The 22,536-nt window shown below is 43.7% G+C and overlaps 1 protein-coding gene across 2 annotated transcripts; it reads left to right on the forward strand.

Annotated features, from left to right (window-relative positions):
- The first annotated feature begins 18,202 nt into the window (after positions 1–18,202).
- LOC127307261 (uncharacterized) lies at positions 18,203–20,065 on the forward strand. Of its 2 annotated transcripts, XM_051337989.2 has the most exons (4): positions 18,203–18,466; positions 18,577–19,368; positions 19,475–19,556; positions 19,678–20,065. In XM_051337989.2, the coding sequence occupies exons 2-4, from the start codon at positions 18,683–18,685 to the stop codon at positions 19,876–19,878; spliced, it is 969 nt and encodes a 322-aa protein (XP_051193949.1). In that variant the 5' UTR covers positions 18,203–18,466; positions 18,577–18,682; the 3' UTR covers positions 19,879–20,065. The 2 variants fall into 2 exon arrangements, with proteins under 2 accessions (XP_051193949.1, XP_051193948.1); XM_051337988.2 differs by lacking the exon at positions 18,203–18,466 and having other exon boundaries at positions 18,484–19,368.
- Positions 20,066–22,536: the final 2,471 nt, after the last annotated feature.

Consider the following 22,536-nt stretch of genomic DNA (forward strand, 5'->3'; position numbering starts at 1 on the left):
ACTCCAAGAGGGAGTATTTATGCTCGATAGTGGGTTCATGTCTCCGTGAATCTGGGGGAGTGACAGAAACCTCTAAGATTATGGATGTGCTATTGCCACTAGGGATAAAACATTGGTGCTATGTTCGAGGATGTAGTTCTTACATTACATTACGCAATACTTAATGCAATTGTCCGTTGTTAGCAACTTAATACTGGAGGGGTTCGGATGATAACCTTTGAAGGTGGACTTTTTAGGCATAGATGCATGCTGGATAGCGGTCTATGTACTTTGTCGTAATGCCCAATTAAATCTCACTATACTCATCATAATATGTATGTGCATGGTCATGCCCTCTTTATTTGTCAATTGCCCAACTGTAATTTATTCACCCAACATGCGGTTTATCTTATGGGAGAGACACCTCTAGTGAACTGTGGACCCCGGTCCAATTCTCTATACTGAAATACAATCTACTGCAATACTGTTCTACTGTTTTCTGCAAACAATCATCTTCCACACTATACATCTAATCCTTTGTTACAGCAAGCCGGTGAGATTGACAACCTCGCTGTTTCGTTGGGGCAAAGTACTTGGTTTGTGTTGTGCAGGTTCCACGTTGGCGCCGGAATCCCTGGTGTTGCGCCGCACTACATCTCGCCGCCATCAACCTTCAACGTGCTTCTTGGCTCCTACTGGTTCGATAAACCTTGGTTTCATACTGAGGGAAAACTTGCCGCTGTACGCATCACACCTTCCTCTTGGGGTTCCCAACGGAAGCGTGCTGTACGCGTATCAAGCTCTTTTTCTGGCGCCGTTGCCGGGGAGATCAAGACACGCTGCAAGGGGAGTCTCCACATCCCAGTCTCTTTACTTTGTTTTTGTCTTGCTTAGTTTTATTTACTACTTTGTTTGCTGCACTATATCAAAATACAAAAAAAATAGTTGCTAGTTTTACTTTATTCGCTATCTTGTTTGCTATATCAAAAACACAAAAAAATTAGTTACTTGTATTTGCTTTACTTACTTCAACATGTTTCCTTTTAATTTTACCGTAAAAAACACGCCGGTAGGACGTGGGTCTATAGTTGGGAGAAATAATATAGAAGAATTTTTCAACCATGTTAGTACCGTTGACGATTTTGAAGATAGACACTTGGTAGATCTTGCTCCTACTTATGAAATTGCTGCTGCTGCTCTAGTTCGCATGTTGGAAACTAAATTTGTTAATCTCAATCCTATAATCCAACACATGTTTCTTACACTCGGCGATATGGAAGAAGGAGAAAAGAAAGATTTTGTTTTAGAAACCCTTCTTAGAGAATTTGGTGGAATAGCAAGGGAGGCTAGAAAGGTCTTTGCTAAATATGATATGCTTGGTTCTTATACCAATTTTGTTAGTCTCCTTGAAAAGATGGATATGGATAGAATAAAGAACACTAATAATATTAATGATGGTGGGGAGATCAAAGCACCAATACCGTGCAAGCTCCTAGCAATGAATGATGCAATAGAAAATAACTATGCTTGGCTTGTTCCTGAAAATTTGTTTGATGAGAGTAGCAAGCCTAAGACTAATGAAAAGGGAGATGCTAAAACTTATGTATTCAATATACTATGCTTGGCTGAGAAAAATCCAAACCCCGTTGTAGATGCACCACCTCTTGATAATACTTGATACACACTTTCTGCGCCTAGCTGAAAGGCGTTAAAGAAAAGCGCTTATGGGAGACAACCCATGTTTTTTACTACAGTACTTTGTTTTTATTTTGTGTCTTGGAAGTTGTTTACTACTGTAGCAACCTCTCCTTATCTTAGTTTAGTGTTTTATTGTGCCAAGTAAAGTCGTTGATAGAAAAGTTCATACTAGATTTGGATTACTGCGCAGAAACAGATTTCTTTGCTGTCACGAATCTGGGAAAAATTCTCTGTAGGTAACTCAGAAAATTATGCCAATTTACGTGAGTGATCCTCAGATATGTACGCAACTTTCATTCAATTTGAGCATTTTCATTTGAGCAAGTCTGGTGCCTCGATAAAATTCGTCAATACGAACTGTTCTGTTTTGACAGATTCTGCCTTTTATTTCGCATTGCCAGTTTTGTTATGTTCGATGGATATTTCGATTCCGTTGACTTTCAGTAGCTTTGTGCAATGTCCAGAAGTGTTAAGAATGATTATGTCACCTCTGAACATGTATATTTTGATTGTGCACTAACCCTCTAATGAGTTGTTCTAAGTTTGGTGTGGAGGAAGTTTTCAAGGATCAAGAGAGGGAGATGATACAACATGATCAAGGAGAGTGAAAGCTCTAAGCTTGGGGATGCCCCGGTGGTTCACCCCTGCATATATCAAGAATACTCAAGCGTCTAAGCTTGGGGATGCCCAAGGCATCCCCTTCTTCATCGACAACATTATCAGGTTCCTCCCCTGAAACTATATTTTTATTCCATCACATCTTATGTGCTTTTCTTGGAGCGTCGGTTTGTTTTTGTTTTTGTTTTGTTTGAATAAAATGGATCCTAGCATTCACTTTGTGGGAGAGAGACACGCTCCGCTGTAGCATATGGACAAGTATGTCCTTAGGCTCTACTCATAATATTCATGGCGAAGTTTCTTCTTCGTTAAATTGTTATATGGTTGGAAACGGGAAATGTTGCATGTGGTAATATATAATAAAATACTTGTAGGACATTGAGCTTTGATAACTTGATTCTTTGCAAATGTTTTGAGATATTTAGATGGTAAGGCTTGCTGGATAAATAAGTTAAAATTAGTAGTGGATTGTTGTCTTTAAGCTTGTGCCGTACTACAAACTCTATTTAAATAGTTGAAGGCGTAGTTGGACTTGATAGCTTTCCATGTCTAAGAGTTCATCGTAATAACTAAGTTGTGCTGAAGGTCGAGGGAGCTAGCGGGGTACTTGTGCCACCGTGAACGGCCCTCCTTGGTGTAAATTTTAATCATGCTCTTAATGATGAACCTGCTAGTTGTTTGCAATAAGCTTGTGAGTTCTTTTTGACTAATGTTAAGCTACGGTTTTTGGCACTTCCACCATCCAAATTTGCTAGCCTCCTCGGTACTGTGCATTGCCTTTTGCTCACATTGAGAATTGTGCATACTTCGCCGGTACATCCAAACCCGTGGGAGAACTTTCTCTTGTTCTCCTACACATAAGCCCATACATCTCCTCAAAACAGCCACCATACCTACCTACCACAGCATTTCCATAGCTGTTCCGAGATATATTGCCATGCAACATCCATTTTTACATTACATGCCATGTTGTCATTTATTATTTATATATTGCTTTGCATGATCATATACAACTGATGTGTGGTTTACCCATGTTACGCTAGATCATTGCACATCCTGCTACACTGGCAGAGGCATACAGTTTCATACATCATGTTTCATTCATTATGAGTTATTTGTACCAAAAAGTGTGTTGTCATATTAGGATGTTGCCCCTAAAAATTGAAAAGAGCCGTGGAGGCCATCAAAAAGAAAAAAAAAAGAGAAGAAAGAAAAAAAAATGAAAAGAAAGAAAAAAAAAGGGAAAAGAAAAGGAAAAAAAAGAGAATAAAGAAAAAGGGGGCAGCATTACTATCTTTTATCCACACTTGTGCTCATGTTTTAGCACCCGCATTATTCATAGTCATCATTTGTGCTCATGTTCAGCACCTACATTCATATGAGAGAGTTTTCATGTTTTACTAGTATAACTATGTGGGGAATTTACACTATAGAACTTGGGTTGTATATTCCAATGATAAGCCTCCTCAAAAGTGCTCTAGGTCTTCGTGAGCAACCAAGTTGGATGCACCCCCACTAGTTCCATTGGAGAGCTTTCATACACATATAGCTCTATGTGCATCCGTTGCATGGCAATCACTACTCCTTGCATAGCTTCGATCATAAGGCTTCCTCTTGTCTAATGGTCATTTACAGCTTTGCAAGCCTTTCTTCCATTTGGCCTTCCAAACCCCCATTAACGTTCTTTATGCCATAACATCCTGGTGCTAATACCAAATGCTTGCGCTCACCGGTTGAGTAGACTTCGAAACAGTTACGTTCATGTTTATGTTTACTTGACTGAATCCTTCTTATGTTGTGAAAATTTACTTGATGCTTGGAATGAAGGATAGAACTTCTATGCTGAATACTTAATACATCTTTAATGAACTTTGTACGGTTGCATGTCTTTAAAGCAATAGTTCATGAAAACTTCTAGCTTGTCTAACTCTTGCATTATCATCTCTTATGTCAATATAGATACTTGCTTTGAATGATTTGATCTCAGCTCATATGCTTTACAAATAGTATGATCAAGGTTATGATGGCATGTCACTCCAGAAATTATCTTTGTTTATCGTTTACCTGCTCGGGACGAGCAGGAACTAAGCTTGGGGATGCTGATACGTCTCCGACGTATCGATAATTTCTTATGTTCCATGCCACATTATTGATGATATCTACAAGTTATGTGCACACTTTATATCATATTTGTGCATTTTCTGGAACTAACCTATTAACAAGATGCCGAAGTGCCGATTCTTTGTTTCTGTTGTTTTGGTTTCAGAAATCCTAGTAAAGAAATATTCTCGGAATTGGACGAAATCAACGCCCGGGGTCCTATTTTGCCACGAAGCTTCCGAGAGACCGAAGAGGAGACGAAGTGGGGCCACGAGGTGGCCAAACCATAGCGGCGCGGCCCAGGTCTTGGCCGCGCCGACTCTATGGTGTGGGCCCTCGTGGCCGCCCTTGACCTGCCCTTCCGCCTACAAATAGCCTTCATCGCGAAACCCCCAGTACCGAGAGCCACGATACGGAAAACCTTACTGAGACGCCGCCGCCGCCAATCCCATCTCGGGGGATTCAGGAGATCGCCTCCGGCATCCTGCCGGAGAGGGGAATCATCTCCCGGAGGACTCTACGCCGCCATGGTCGCCTCCGGAGTGATGTGTGAGTAGTCTACCCCTGGACTATGGGTCCATAGCAGTAGCTAGATGGTTGTCTTCTCCTCATTGTGCTTCATTGTCGGATCTTGTGAGCTGCCGAACATGATCAAGATCATCTATCTGTAATTCTATATGTTGCGTTTGTTGGGATCCGATGAATAGAGAATACTTGTTATGTTGATTATCAAAGTTATGTCTATGTGTTGTTTATGATCTTGCATGCTCTCCGTTACTAGTAGATGCTCTGGCCAAGTAGATGCTTGTAACTCCAAGAGGGAGTATTAATGCTCGATAGTGGGTTCATGTCTCCGTGAATCTGGGGGAGTGACAGAAACCTCTAAGATTATGGATGTGATGTTGCCACTAGGGATAAAATATTGGTGCTATGTTCGAGGATGTAGTTACTGATTACATTACGCGCAATACTTAATGCAATTGTCTGTTGTTAGCAACTTAATACTGGAGGGGGTTCGGATGATAACCTGAAGGTGGACTTTTTAGGCATAGATGCATGCTGGATAGTGGTCTATGTACTTTGTCGTAATGCCCAATTAAATCTCACTATACTCATCATAATATGTATGTGCATGGTCATGCCCTCTTTATTTGTCAATTAGCCAACTGTAATTTGTTCACCCAACATGCTGTTTATCTTATGGGAGAGACACCTCTAGTGAATTGTGGACCCCGGTCCAATTCTCTATACTGAAATACAATCTCTTTTAATCTTGTTCTCATGTTTTTCTGCCAAACAATCATCTTCCACACTATACATCTAATCCTTTGTTACAGCAAGCCGGTGAGATTGACAACCTCACTGTTTCGTTGGGGCAAAGTACTTGGTTTGTGTTGTGCAGGTTCCACGTTGGCGCCGGAATCCCTGGTGTTGCGCCGCACTACATCTCGCCGCCATCAACCTTCAACGTGCTTCTTGGCTCCTACTGGTTCGATAAACCTTGGTTTCATACTGAGGGAAAACTTGCCGCTGTACGCATCACACCTTCCTCTTGGGGTTCCCAACGGACGCGTGCTGTACGCGTATCAGTCTCCTAAGGTCAACAATGGTTCTGATACCAACTTGTCAACACCCAGATTTTTAAGTCCAGATGCCTATTATGCCATTCATCGCAATTCCAGGAATATTGTTTTTGCGAGACATAATAGATTGATATCACAACACATCATTCATTACATACCATAATCGTCTTACAAATAAAGGATCACGTGATCCAGTCTCATTACAATAATAGAAGTTCTATTTATTCATTACATAACACATAGCGGAAGCGAGAGTAGCGTAGTAGTAGTCCATCTATTCCACAGGCAACTGTTGACGTCAGGAGTGATCCTAGTTGTCGTAGACGTCCTCCTGTCCTTCTTCCGGGTTCTGGTACTCGTCTTCATAGTCTGACCATTTGAATAGCCAGGGACACAACCATGAGTACTTTAAAGTACTCGCAAACTAATACTAAGGTAAATACTATCAACTATAGTAAGGGGGTTCTGAGCTCTAGTTTCATTTTGCATAAAGCCAGTTTTATTTCATAAGCAATTTAATTAATCAAAGCCTCTTCATTTGCTTAACTAACTCAAGTGGGAACATTAGTGTCATTCCCACAACTCAGTTGTGATTCAAAGTCAAAGTCACCTTTCAATTCAAATCAGAAGTCACCATTCATATTTTTAGAAAAATTCTGATGACGGAACAGTATGGCCTTTCCAACTGTCCATAATCATGACGCGGCTATTCGAATAGGTTTAACTCTGCAGAGGTTGTACACTTGTGCCACAACAATTGCAATAGTTTGTCAGGGGTAACTGGCCCTGATTTATTGTACGCAGTACGCGAACTACCAATCCTAACCTTTCATTTACATACTCTAGTATAGGCACCTCTCCCCATGAGCTTGGCCTCCCAGTGAAGACACGCGGTCAGCCTGGGAACTGCACGGGGCTTGGGCCGGACATTCACCTCATTTCACGTCATTTCACATCACTTCACCAGTACGGAGGCAGCCTCGGCATAACCCCTATGGCGCTTGTTTAGAGGGAACTCATACTAAAATACATAAGTTTCCAGCTAAGCCTTACCCAGATTCAGGTATTGTGGGGGTACTTGTAAAATTGGAATGGTATCGCATCCGAACCCAACCATCAGTGTTTTTTGGAAAAGTCACCAAGTCATTCACCAGTCATATTCACCTTCAAAAATCTCTCAATAGAATGACTCATCATTCCAAGGTTTTCAAAGTCATTTCACTTCACAAGTTCCCACTAGAATAGTCACTTTTAATATTGAGCACTAGCAACTAGTTATGAGGGGTGCTAAGTATCTTGGAGCTTGCTAGGCTAAGTGGGATGCTCTTGTACTACTCTATAATTCAACCAAGTGAATCATAAACCAAAAAGTAACTTTGGTAAATAAAATCAAGTAAAGCTTATAAAGTAAAACTTGGGATAGGTTCATAAAGTAAAATGTAATGGTGCCTTGCTCTTGTAGAGCTTTGCACTTTGCAAGAATATAACTTGCAACCAAAATGGTTTGCATTAGTCTAGCTTGCATTGGTAATAGCTTGCCTTGATTGGTGATGTGATCAAAGTTTTCTTGCTCTTCCTCTTGGTAGAAGACCTCTTCCTCTTGATAGTCTCCGGTACTAGCGTCTATAAACGAATACGAGGATACAATTACCAAACAACACTTAAGTAATCTTAATTAGCCTTATTGGCTCACACAATTGATCTAGTATCACTACTTAACATTTATCCAAAAATTATTCTAGGGTTTTTTTATTTAATCATTAGGAAAATAATTTCCTCTCATTGAAAATTGGAGTTAGGGTTTCTCTTTGGTTTGGGAGAAATAATTTCCTCTCATTGAATTCTTCTTAAGATTTAATCTTCTCAAATAACCAGGGATGATACCATGTTGACCAAGGTCAACACTTCACACTTATCATTTGAGAAAAATAATTTAAATGAGATTCATCATCTCATGTGATTTAAATAACCATTGCAAATTAAATACTACATTGAGTTAAATTCTACAAGTGAGCAAGTATGAGCCTAAGTAAATAAAGGTCAACACATTACTTCATATCACTTGAGAAATGATTTAAATGAGGTGCTACACCTCATAGATTTAAATTTCCTAAATTTTGAAAATAGTTTAAATGGACTAGTATTGACTACATAGCCATATTTTGATTCTAGCCCATGATCATGTACAGAACCCATATCATATTTTTAAATAGTAAATTAGAGTTTGTTAAATGTGAATTATTGCAATTGGATTCACTTCAAAATTCAAATTGGTTGATTTTCTAAATTTATTTGAATACTGAAAAGTATCTGTTTTGTTATTTTTGCTATACAAATTCTACACAAGATATGAGGTTGAGACCAATGGCAAAATGTAGATAATTTCATGGGCTTTCCAGAGATATGTAGTTTACTAAATTTGGTTCAGCAGTTTGAATGTTATTCAAATTTGAATAAAGCATCAGTATTTGAAATTTGCTGAAACTAAATATTTGAATTAAACACAATTGGGCTAGGCGGGAAACTGGATGGGCCGAAATGGGTTTAAACAAAGGAACTGGCCCAGTAACGCTTCAGTGCTTGGTGGGCTGTCCAGAGGTGGGGCCTACATGTCAGCGATACATAACAGCCGAATCGGTATGCTCTAACCTGGACCGTTGGATTAGAGGTGGATCGTGTGGTCGACCGTCGTCGTCGACGGGGGAGGAGGGCTTGCTGCGACGGCGAGGTAGGGGGTCGGCGGCATGACGGAGCTCCGGCGAGGGGCGGCGAGGGTCGCAGATGAACGAGGAATCGACGGCGAGGTCAGCGGTAGTCGGGAGAGGGCTTGAGGTAGACTGAATCGACGGCGGTGAGGAGCTACTGTGGCGGTGGTCGGCGATGAAATTGGAGCTATCTACTGCGCAATGTGGATGAGCAAGGGATCGAGGAGGCTCAGAAGGAAGAGGGGAAGCGGATGGGGTGAGGAATTCGTCCAGGGAATGCTTCCTTTTATAGGGGGTCGAGGTGCTGCGGGTGCCCGTGGGAGGTCGTCCATGGCGCCGGCGTTTGGAGCGGTGAAGGGGCAAGATAGGGGGCGCGCGAGGTAGGCGACGGCTAGGCGGAGCTAGCGCGTGTGAAGGGACAGCAGAGGAAGGACGGGAGCGTGTTGGATCATCGTCGTCCTCGCAGTACGGGCGCGGCAGGGTTTCGATGATGGCGACGGTGATGGATCCTCCGCAGGCGATTGAGCATGTCTACGGCGTAGCTGGAGGTGCGGTGACGCTCGATGCAGAAGTAGAGGCTTAGGGGAGGACGGAGGCGATGGCACGACGGCGTGCTCTGGCGCATCCAGAGACATGCCAGGGCGCGCTCACCGCATGCCTGGCAGGTTTTCTGGCGTGTCTGGGCACGCGTGTTCTGGCCAATGGCGTGCAAGGTTTGAGCCAGGGATGGTACCAGCAGTTTCAGTGAGGTGTGGGCTACCTAATTGACATGGTACTCGAGAGAGGGGAGGGCCAGAGAGATTGAGTGCTGGGGTGGCCGGCATGGGACTTGGCATGGTTGCAAAGATGATCATGTCTCCACTTTAAACGAAGCAAGTGGGCTGGGATGATGCAGAGGAGGTACAGGAATGTTGATGATCACAAGGTTAAAGTGGTGGAGGCTAAAAACCAGTGGGTAATAGAGGGTTTGCCAAAGTTGAAATGTTGCCTGCAAGGTGTTTGATGAATTGGCCGCATGAAACTTTTTGTCAAATTTTAGAAATCTTTTTGGTGGAGCTCAATCATATAATTAAAGAGAAGGAATGGTGGTGGTGGTGTCCAATTTTGCAAAGGTTTGTGAGATTTCAAATTTGGGGTTATCTTCACATAGTTTCAAAGTCTCCTCTTGTCAAATCTATACTGGTCAACCTGGTCAACATTAGCACTAATGGTCAACATTAAAGTTGTTCACTTTCACTTGGTCTTGGATGACATGGCAAAAGTTGACCAAGTTTGGTTTGAAGAAAAGTCAAAACCAGGGGGTAAAGTAGGGAACATTTTATAAAAGTCACTTTTGACCATTATCACATGTAGGTTGATTTTGAGATTTGCTTTGATTTGATTCTTGTTTCTTTGATGCAATTGTGTTTGTTTATCATATATAAACATTCTACAAGCAAGAGATCAAGCAATGGTGGCCTTTGGTGAAGATTTGCAAAATTGGTCTTATGTGTATGTGAGTGAAATTGGGATTATCTCACAAATTGATTTCTCTTCATTTGATTTGACTTTTCTTGACTCTAATGTGATTATTATTAGTTTAGAAACATTTTCAAACCATTGAAACCATTTCAAATGGTCTTGTTCAAAGATTTGCAAAAATGGCCATAACACATAAGAGGTGATATGTCAAATTTCATTAAACTTGTAAATTGTTCATCTTGCTTTACTTGGACATGGGTTAGGGTCAATTTAGTGTTATATTAGGTTGAGAGATGGTTTCACATCATTTGGTCAAGGTTTAGAGTCATAGGTCAAGGTTTAGTGAAATGGCTATGTGTCACATATGCCTCTATGCATATGTTGCATTTTAGTTTTAATTTGACTTGGCTTGACTCAATTGGTGTTGTTGAGTGTTGAAATGGTATATAGGAGTGATCCAACCATTCACAGCATGTATTAGGGTCAAGATTCTTAAATTCACATATTCGCTATTTTACTCTCATATGCCTCTATGGCATTTTTAGTTTCTTTTTATTTTCTTTGGAAACAACTTGGATTTGGTTTGATAAGCCTTAGGTAAGGTGTATGAAGTTTTTTTCCAAACCTCTAAACAAAGTAGAAAGGTATAGGGTAAAGATTTATAAGAATAGCCATAGGCACATATGCCTTTTTCTTATTTAATTTTCTTTTATTTTCTTTTAACTAGGATGGTGAAAAGAGGGGTGAGGTTTAGGGTTTAAGATGATTTCAAACTATTCTAACAAACAATCATGGCAATAGCACAAGAATTAAGCAAGATCACTAAGCATCAAACTTAATTTAATAAAAGTTTTTGTTGGTTCCAAAATTTGGAACTAGGGAAATTCATTTGTTTTGTTTTGAATTTTTGGGATGTTACAATGAACCACAACGGTGATACTAGTGTTGTCAATAGAAAGAGTAAATTGAATCTTCACTATGGTGGGAGAGACAGACACCCGCAAAGCCACTTATGCAAAACAAGTTGCATGTCGAGCGTGGAGCAAATCTCATGAACGCGGTCATGTAAAGTTAGCCCGAGCTGCTTCATCCCACCATGCCGCAAGATGCAAAGTACACGAACTAAAGACAACAACGCATCAACACCCACAAAACCATTGTGTTCTACTCGTGCAACCAATCTATATATAGACACGGCTCTGATACCACTGACGGGGTTCGTAGCATAGAAAACAAAAAATTCCTACCGCAAGAACAAATAACAAGCCAAAATCCAATCTAGAAGATGGTAGCAACAAGAAGATCATGAGACTAACCCTCAAAGATTTCCAAAGCCTACGAGATTAGATCTCGTTGTTGTTGTAGTCGATCACTTGCCACTTTCGAAAGCGCGTAGAAGATCTTGACGGTGCCACAGTCGGGCAGCACCTCCGTACTCGGTCACACGTTCGGTGTTGATGACGATGTCCTTCTCCCCGTTCCAGCGGGCAGCGGAAGTAGTAGATCCTCCTCGGAATCCCGCCAGCACGATGGCGTGGTGACGGTGGTGGTGGAGATCTCCGACAGGGCTTCGCCTAAGCGTTGTGGGAGGTGTATGAGGAAGGAGGTGTGCAAGGGTTTGAGAGAGAGAGAGGGGGGCTAGGGCGCCGGCCAGGGGAGCCCTAGGTGGTGCGGCCAAGTCATGGGCTGCCCCTCCCTCTCCTCCTCATTATATAGGTGGAACCCCAAGGGTTAGCCCAAAGTCTTCGAATAAGACCCCAATTCAAAAACTGCCTTATGGACGAAACCTAGAGGGACATGGACTCTCCCCTTCCCCCTTTCTTTGGCCGGCCAAGGAGGTGGACTCCTCCATGGACTCCACCCTCCCACTTGGTTGGCTGGTTGGGTTTGGTGGAGTCCAAACGGGACTCCACCTTCCATGGTGATTTCATCCGGAAGGTTCTAGGACATTCTAGTGTCTTCCATAAATGCACCGGATCATTTCCAAACTTGGAAAGTGACTTCCTATATATGAATCTTATTCTCCGGACCATTCCGAACCTCCTCGTGATGTCATGGATCCCATCCGAGACTCCGAACAAAACTTCGAACTCCATTCCATATTTCATATCTACTTAAAACGACATAAAACCTTAAGTGTGTCACCCTACGGTTCGTGAACTATGCAGACATGGTTGAGACTCTTCTCCGACCAATAACCAATAGCGGGATCTGGAGATCCATAATGGATCCCACATATTCAACGATAACTTAGTGATCGACTGAACCATTTACATACGATACCGATTCCCTTTGTCTCGCGATATTTTACTTGTCTGAGGTTTGATCATAGGTATCTCTATACCTCGTTCAACCTCGTCTCCGACAAGTACTCTTTACTCGTACCGTGGCATATCATCTCTTGTGAACCATTCACATGCTTGCAAGCTAATCAGACGACATTCCACCGAGAGGGCCCAGAGTATATCTATCCGTCATCTGGATGGACAAATCCCACTCTTGATCCATATGCCTCAACTCATACTTTCCGAATACTTAATCCCACCTTTATAACCATCCATTTACGCAGTGGTGTTTGATGTAATCAAAGTACTCTTCCGGTATAAGTGATTTACATGATCTCATGGTCGAAGGACTAGGTAACTATGTAACGAAAGCTTATAGCAAACTGAACTTGATGACGTGATCTTATGCTACGCTTATTTGGGTGTATGTCCATTATACCATTCACCTAATGACATAACCTTGTTATTAATAACATCCAATGTTCATGATCACGAAACCATGATCATCTATTAATCAACAAGCTAGTTATACAAGAGGCTTACTAGGGACTCGTTGTTGTTTACATAACACACTGATACGTCCAAAACGTATCTATTTTCCCGAACACTTTTGCTATTATTTTGCCTCTAATTTGTGTATTTTGGATACAACTAACACGGACTAACGCTGTTTTCAGCAAAATTGCCCTGGTGTCCTATTTTTGTGCACAAACTCAACTTTCAGGGCAATCCCCGGAAATAATTGCAATGGGCCTATTTTCACAAAAGATTGACGGAGCCAGAAGACGAGACGGAGGGGGGCCACGGGGCGCCCACGGGGCGCCCACACCACCAGGCGGCACGGTGGGCCCCTGGGCCGCGCCGGCCTATGGTGGCGCCGCCTCGGCCAGCCTCTGACGCTCCCCTCTGGACTACTTAAGGCCTCTGACCTAAAAATGCGAGGGGGTTCGACCAATTTTCCAGAAGACATCCAGAACTCCGCCGCCATCGCGAAACTCCATCTCGGGACCAGAAACTCCGTTCTGGCACCCTGCCGGGACGGGGAATTGGAGGAGATCATCGCCATCATCAACACCGACGCCTCCCATCAACCATCCACGCTTCCCCCATCCATGTGTGAGTAATTCCCCCACTGTAGGCTAAAGGGGATGGTAGGGATTGGATGAGATTGTTCATGTAATAGCCATAAGATTGTTAGGGCATAGTGCCTAGTATCCGTTGTTGGTACTTTTATGATATTGTTGCAACTTGTTATGCTTAATGCTTGTCACTAGGGCCCGAGTGCCATGATTTCAGATCTGAACATGTTATTGATTCATGATGATATTCATTGTTTTATGATCTTACCTGCAAGTTGTATACACATATTGTTGTCCGGAACCCGAGGCCTCAAAGTGACAGAAATTGGGACAACTGGAGGGGAAGGCTGTGATATGAGGATCACATGTGTTCACGGAGTGTTAATGCTTTGCTTCAGTGCTCTATTAAAAGGAGTACCTTAATTACCAGTAGATTCCCTAGAGGCCACTTGCCACCTACCGGTAGGACAATAGATGTTGTGCAAGTTTCTCATTGTGAGCACGTACGACTATATACGGAACACATGCCTATGGTTGTTTAGTACTTGGATACTGTTTTATTACTATTTGCAAATGCCCTGCCTTGATTGTTACATGAGTTCTCTTATCCATGCAGCGCCCGTTCATCCATCCCTGTGCCTACAGTATTTTAATCCTGTTGTTTACTATAATCACTACTGCTGTCTTTATTACACTGCTGCTTATATTTCACTACTGCTACTGCTATAAAACTGTTGCTACTGATAAACTCTTGTGAGCAAGTCTGTTTCCAGGTACAGCTGAATTGACAACTCCGCTGTTAAGGCTTACAAATATTCTTTGGCTCCCCTTGTGTCGAATCAATAAATTGGGTTTTACTTCCCTCGAAGACTGTTGCGATCCCCTATACTTGTGGGTCATCACACACATGTATCAATGTTTCGGTTAATACAATTATAGTATGTATGCAAACATTTATCATAAACACAAAGATATATTATAATAACCATTTTATTATTGCCTCTTGGGCATATCTCCAACAGATGGTTGACCTGAAAACAGAAGCAAACTAGGGTTTTGGGATTTTGGTGGATATTTGGTGGAGGTGGCAGGCGGCTAACGGATCTAGGGTTTTGGTCGGAGAGGGTTTAGGGTTTTGTGATGCATCTGCGACGGTGGCTGGAGAACAGCGGCAGCGGCAGGTGTGTATCTGTAGGGGTTTTGTGATGCGGAGGCGGCGGCTGAGAACCAGCAACGGCGGCGGCAGGGTTGTGTCTGTATGTGTCTTGGAGCGATTTTGTAGGGCGCGACGGCGACAGCGGGCAGCTGCGGCGGTGGCGCGGTTGTTGGTTGTGGTGGCAGCGGCTGAGAACAGCGGCGGCGGCGCGGCAGCTAGGTCGTGGAAGAAGTTTGCTCTGATACCATAGTAGCAATGACTGTAAACGTGTACCTTTGTCTCGGTCACAGTTCCATGTTATATCGGGTACACAACGCCAGAGTTTGTACAGAAAATGATTTACAGATAGAAACACAAACCCAGCCTGTACGAGGCCCAAACACATAAGATATAAACCTCGAATACATATTCTAACAAAGGGTTCAAAGTTCAAACACTTCTGAGGGTGGTCCCATAAGGCAAAGCCATTCAGATAGATCTCCTTGTAAGCTCCACAATATGCTTGACTTGTATCCTTATACATTTATTCATTGTGAAGCTTTTAGAGCCACTGTTCGGAGTTACTTGTGCCTCCTGCTATTTCAATGAACTGTGTTTGTTCTGTTCTACCAAACATCTTATAATATGGAATACATGTACTCCCTCCGATCCATAGTAAATGTCGAGGTTTTAGATCATTATGAGTCGGAAGCTGTAGCATAATTTATTGAAATTGTATGTAGCATGATGAAGCCACTAATAATTGTCCTGCCTAAGTTTAGATTCTTCTATTCAGAATTTTGTATCCAGTGAATTTGTCACTGGTTGTAAAGTGTATCATGCTTTCAAAACCTGTCTATTAGTTCAATTAGTTCCCCCCGTCCTTCGCCCAATCTTCAGGCAAGTAATATGTTCTAGGTCTGTATGTATTATTAATCTTATATCTAGTATTAGTTTTTTAGATCTTGTGGGCACTAAATACATGTTTCGTCTACTTTATTTTTTTTCCTTTAAACCCCTTATGTTTTTTTAGATACACTTGAGTTCTCTTTAATAAGGACTGATTCATGATTCCCAAGTGGAAACCTACACAAAGGTTGACATTTTATCTTAATTCCAAACCCTTGAGCACCATGGCGTGAGGGAGTGAGGAAACTGCACCATCAGCTTCTCATGCATGGTCACTGATCGATAACATGCCAAACGGGAAGGACCTTTTACAATGCACAAAATCTACCAAACTAAAGTGTCACAGGTTGTTCATACTGTAATTTATGAATGCCACTGAAACTTACCTTCAGAGATTTTTTGAAAGGATTATAAGAAGTGCTAGAAATTATTCTTGCAGTGTCGTAGTATTCCAGGTTGGAGGAAGATACTTACAAAAACTGCTAGAAACACCAGGAGGTTTGTGCCTATTCTGTTTAAACGCGAGCTTTAAATCTAACTTGTTGATTGATATATTCAACAAGAGTTTCCTTTGCTCGTATTCGTTGCATAGGAATGTTTTATTTAGGGTTCTGCACAAATGTCAAGTAAGAAGGATGAGTTGCCATGTTTAAAAAGTAATTTACATATTAGAGCTCTCATGCGATGTCATATAAATAATCTTTCCCAGAGTAGTGATAAATATCTAGACACTGAATTCCATTTAACTCAAGCAGCTGCACGTGTATGCAATTGAAATAAATACAAGCTTTCTTTGATTCCATCATCTTTTTGCATTTCACCACTGGGATGTTTCTGCTATGACAATCAAAGCGCCGATGCCATCATGCTTTCTGGTGAAACTGTTAGTGAGTCTCCAACCTGTCATAAGTTCTAAATTCGTTCGGTTTTTGTTAGCGTGTAGGACATTCAAGCATTGCAGTAAGCAGTAGAGTATAGATTACATTGCAAATGATAATTTTCATTTTGACTCACTATACATCTTCCTCTCAAAAAGGAAGAGATTTTAACATTACCGGAGTTAGAGATGTCCTAGCTGCCACCAAGCTCACTTCGGCGGAGAAGCAATTGAAGACCCATTGGTGCTCTTAGAGCATCTCCAGTCGTGTTCCCCAAACCGTCCCCCAAAGTGATTTGGGCGTGCCGAACAAAAAAACGTTAATTAATGATTATATAAGATGACTTAAGTATCATTATTATTTGTTCCTTTAAGATGTGTTTTGTATTGATCCACTTTTATTTACGAGTCTTAATTCTACCATCCTAAAAATATAATCTTTTGAAAGGTTGTTTCTAAGTTTTAACACTCAGCTAGATGAATTAGTCATGAATCACCAGCTTGGGTGAAACTTCAATAGTTTTGACAAGTTCTATCAAAAAGTTCTAAATCTTCTTGGTTTGAATGAATGCAACGCACACATCTATTTTCCCTTTTTTATTTGTAAATGTAAACTTGGGTATTACATATTAGTTACATAGTCCATGATATGATACACTTTCCAAAATTCTTACCTAATTGATTGGTTCTAAAAATTATTTGCGATAACTTGTTTATCTGGAGGCATAAGATTGATCATGGTGTACCTCCTTTGATGTGTTCTTCTACAGTTGCTAGCCGGTGATAGAGGAGACTTCGGCATTTGGATGCAGATGAGTTAAGCAAGGTAACTGTGCGTAAGCTAGAGAAGTACCGTCACTTTCGCTCCGTTGCCACCCCCTTGTGTATGCTGGCTCTTGGTCTTGAAGATCTCTCCATGGGCGCATGTGCTCTCGTCGCCTTGCGCGTGTTATGCAGTCTTTGTTTTTGAAACAAGTGTGCTATGAAGTTGTCCTCCACCCCAAGCTAGCTCGTATTTATAGGTTGGCAGATAGGGCTCACTAGCGCGTGTCATCACGGCCATTCAGCCTCCCGATTTTATTGCTTCATATGGTTGTATGTGATCTCTATTGAGTTATATTAATACCAGATAATCCTTGTTTGTAGCGTTGAATTCGGGAAGTTTGACGTGGTTGTTACAACGCAAGAGCAGGTGTGGCGCATGAGTAGAAAAGATAAGTCTTGTTTGTTACCAAGTCGTTAGTCACGGAGGAAATGGTGCCTATGGTCATGGTTGGGTTGTTGTATGAGCTAAAACAAGGTGCGCTTAGGATCCGGCTATGGCTGGATTGTGGTGGCATTTCTGGTGTAAATAAAATGAAGTGTGACGTCGTGAAAAGTGTAACATCGTAGGTTTCACCTTGATATTAAAGATCTAGACTGAATATGTCAATGACGCACCGGTCCCAGGGTCTGAGCCCACGCACGTGCTCAGACCACAAAACCCTCCGGTGCATACAGTAATCTAACAATTCGCCCGACAAGTTTTAGCCGGCCGATATGTTAACAAAACGTACCGGGAAAGTTGCCGTTCACGTGGCTGATGGCCTCTCACGCCTTGGATGGATGCTAGCACGCCGGGCCGGGGGGACAAAACCACATGCAGGCAGGCACCATATGCGCGCACGGCGCTACACTATGCACCATACGGCCGGCGTCGCCTCGTGCACAGCACAGTAACCTCCCACGTTGTCGCCATTGCCACCTCGCTCCATATGTTGGGCGAATGGGCGTGCGTGCCAGCCGGGCAGGAGCAGGACCGATCAACGCCAACTCGATGGCGCGCTTGCTCTCCGCGGCCGTCGGGACCCGGGGACAGCCCCCGCTTATCCGCCGCCGCGATTTCCTGCGACTGCCGTCAACGGGAGGAGGAAGGAGACGACACTCGAGCTTCGGTCTCTAGGTCCTTCTCTGATTGCTCATCACTTGGTTGCAGCAGCGAGCAGTCACTCCCGTCACCTCCTTTCCAGCGACTTCTCCCTCCCTGCATGATTGCAGGTTTGCAACTTTTCGTATATATATAGTGGTACTCGCGTTAAGTTCCACATACTCCTACTGACCTTTGCGTCTGCACTCTGATTCTTGTATGCCTTTGTGGGACTTGGAAGGTTCAGAAACCTCCTGTCGCGGCGTGGCGCGCCTTTGCTCTTCTTGCTCCTCCTCCACCTTTTTGGCGCGTCGGTGCGTGCGTTCTTCTTCTGAGCTCGCAGAGAGATGAGGAGATCGCCTCGGAGCACAAACTCCAGCTCCAGCGCCAGCAGCCTCACCCAGTACGATCTCTACAGCTACAATGCGAGCAACGCGAGGGCGTTGCTGACATGCTACACGAAGGCCAAGCCGAGGCCCTCCAAGTGGGACGACGCGCACAAGTGGCTGTCCAGGGCGCCCGACGGCGACCACGGCCGCCGCCGGAGCTCTGGCGCCAACGACCGGCTGCTGTTGCCACCGGCGTCGCAGAAGGGGGTCAGCAGGCCCTCCTGGACCTGGAGCAGCGTGGGCGGGGACGTGCCGGCTGCCGATGCCGGCGCGCTGGACGACGCGGACACGAAGAGGGTAGTGGACTCTGTGCGGGTGTCACGGCAACAGAGGTGCGCGCCCCTGCCCCTGCCCCTGACACTAAGGGATGTTGGCACGGAGATGACGCCGGCCGGGAGCAAGGAGCCGTCCAGGACGAACACCCCCCGCGCCGCTCTGCCGACAGCGTCAAGGCGATCCCATGTCCGAGTCCCGGCCAATTCCCCGAGGAAACGTGACGGCGGGTCGCTAGGCGGCGGTGCGGTGGATCTTGGTGCGCCCCGTGAGAGCACCGAATGGCGTGATCCGGCGGCGGGTGCGAGGTGGACGGCCGTGTCTCCCGCGACGGCGTGGGACGAGGCGGAGCGCGCCAAGCATATGGCCAGGTGACCAAGCCATGGATCATATACATTCTCTGATTCTCCCCACCGCCCACCACCGCTTCCCTGCGGATTGTTCTCAATGCTAGCTTCGCGTCGTGCATCTTCTCAGGTACAGGCGCGAGGAGCTGAGAATCCAGGCCTGGGAGAATCGCGAGCGCCGGAAGGCGGAGCTGCGAATGAAGACGACAGAGGTACGCACGCATCCACCCGATCATACATCGATCCACGTACGCCATTCAACCGCTGGAAAGCAGAGTCCTGCTGCTGCCGCAGGAACAGTTTTCTTGATTCGGAATGTTGTGCTGCTGCCAGGTTACGGCGGAGAGGAGGATGGTGCGGGCGCAGGAGAAGGCGGCGGGGAAGCTGGCCGCGGCGCAGGCGGTGGCCAAGGAGAAGCGCGCTCGCGCCGAGGCCAAGCTGGGCCGGCGCGCCGTGAAAGTCGGCGGGGGCTCACCGGGCTTTCCGTCCAAACTGAAATTGCTCTCGCTCAAGCTGCCGCTATTGTGCAGCTGAATATCGGGGACTATACAATTTGTTGACATGCATCCTTGTGTTGGAAACGATTCAAACATACACCGCCGGGGAAAGTTCTGTCCAGAAAGTCAACAAGTATTGTCATTTATGAAGTTCGTTTCTATTATTAGGCGTTGTTTGATGGAAATGTCTTAAAACAACGATGGATTTTCTCTAGCGAGAAACCTACTAGCTGTAGCATAGTATAGCTGGTTTAGAAAACTCACATCCACATTTTTCTGTCTTTCTATGTAGCATATATACTACAAAGTATTTCATATTGATATGTTGCACGATTGTAGGGTACATCATTAACTACATTCAAGATTTATTTTTTAAAATTTAAAAGCATTAAAATTGGAGAGAATAGCCAAAATACCACACATGAAAACCGGAAGTGCCAAAATAGCACACTTCAAAACCAAAGTACCAAAATACCACTCTTTTCAACTTTTCAATGCCAAGCTACCACTAGTGACTAATTGAGACTAACTTTCTCAAATAAAGACACAGATACCCTTAACTTTTCACATACATTCTATTCAGCACCGTTTGAGCATTTCAACACCATTTGAGAACATTCCAGCACAGCCTATTAAGCAACCAATGAGCAGCAGTTCAACAACATGTTTACTATATTTCAGCAGCATTTTGACAGTATATTTCAGCAACCTTTGAACACAAATATATAGACAATATAAGATAGATATTCAGCAACAATACATAGTGGTTTTAGATCACCAAAAGAGCACCAAAGTAGTTCATACCGCAACACTTCATATACATAGCAAAATATCATGGTTCTCACACCCAAATGCACTAAATTCGTTGAAGAGGATTAGCAGCAACAGATTTGCTCCTTGTGGATGCACTGGGAGGTGTAGAAGCATGCGCAATAGCTGCAGCCATGCTTCTTGTCATTGGACTTGTAGTAGGAGTAACATGATGAGTACATTGCTTAGTTGGTGTTCTCGGACGTCTCGATCAGCATCACTATCAATCTCCGGCTCTTTGCATGTCTTTTTAAGATGGCCTAATTGTCCACATCTTTTACATTTATGTTTCCTACCAGTTCCACCCTCACTGTAATTCTTTATCCTCCTGGTTCTTGGACGCCCAACACTCCTTGTGAGTTTGGGAGGGATCATATCAAACCCGGGATTTACCTTAGGCCATTGAGACCTGCTTGTGACGGTAAAGCACATGTCCGTTGGGAACCCCAAGAGGAAGGTATGATGAGTATAGCAGCGAGTTTTCCCTCAGTAAGAAACCAAGGTTATCGAACTAGTAGGAGATGAAGATCACGTGAAGGTTGTTGGTTAAGGAGTGTAGTGTGGCGCAACACCAGGGATTCCGGTGCCAACGTGGAACCTGCACAACACAATCAAACTACTTTGCCCCAACTTAACAGTGAGGTTGTCAATCTCACCGGTTTGCTAAAAACAAAGGATTAAACGTATGGTGTGGAAAATGATGTTTGCTTGCACAAAACAAAAGAGAACAATGATTGCAGTAGGTTGTATTTCAGATGTAAAAGAATGGACCGGGGTCCACAGTTCACTACTGGTGTCTCTCCAATAAGATAAATAACATGTTGGGTAAACAAATTACAGTTGGGCAATTGACAAATAGAGAGGGCATAACAATGCACATACATATCATGATGACTACTATGAGATTTACTTAGGGTATTACGAACAAAGAACATAGACCGCCATCCAGCATGCATATATGCCTAAAAAGTCCACCTTCGGGTTAGCATCCGCACCCCTTAGAGGTATTGTGCGTAATGTAAAAAATATAAATATCCTTAGACAAAGCATTGATGTTTTATCCCTAGTGGCAACAGCACATCCACAACCTTAGAGGTTGTTGTCACTCCCCCAGATTCAATGAAGACATGAACCCACTATCTAGCATAAATACCGCCTCTTGGAGTTACAAGTATCAACTTGGCCAGATCCTCTACTAGCAACGGAGAGCATGCAAGATCATAAACAACACATATATGATAGATCAATAATCAACTTGACATAGTATTCCATATTCATCGGATTCCAACAAACACAACATGTAGCATTACAAATAGATGATCTTGATCATGATAGGCAGCTCACAAGATCTAAACATGATGGCACAATAGGAGAAGACAACCATCTAGCTACTGTTATGGACCCGTAGTCCAAGGATGAACTACTCACACATCAGTCCGGAGACGGGCATGGTGATGTAGAGCCCTCTGGTGATGATTCCCCTCTCCGGCAGGGTGCCGGAGGAGATCTTCTGAACCCCCCAAGTTAGGGTTGACGACGGCGGCGTCTCTGGAACTGTTCTGGTATTTTGGCTCTCGGTGCTAGGGTTTTCGGAGACGAAGGAATAAATAGGCGAAGGGGCAGTGTCGGCGGAGCCAGGGGCTCCCTCCCCACGTCACGGCGCGTCAGTGGGGCCCCCCGCGCCGCCATATGGGGAGGGCCCCCTACTGGCCTTTCTCGACTCCTCTTCGGTCTTCTGGAACACTCCGTGGAAAATAGGGCCGTGGGCTTTTGTTTCGTCCAATTCCGAGAATATTTGTAAAACAACTTTTCTGAAATAAAAAATAGCAGAAAACAGGAACTGGCACTGTGGCATCTTGTTAATAGGTTAGTCCCATAAAATGCA

The sequence above is a fragment of the Lolium perenne genome, chromosome 6, assembly GCF_019359855.2.
Source record: "Lolium perenne isolate Kyuss_39 chromosome 6, Kyuss_2.0, whole genome shotgun sequence".
Classification (NCBI taxonomy): Eukaryota; Viridiplantae; Streptophyta; class Magnoliopsida; order Poales; family Poaceae; genus Lolium; species Lolium perenne.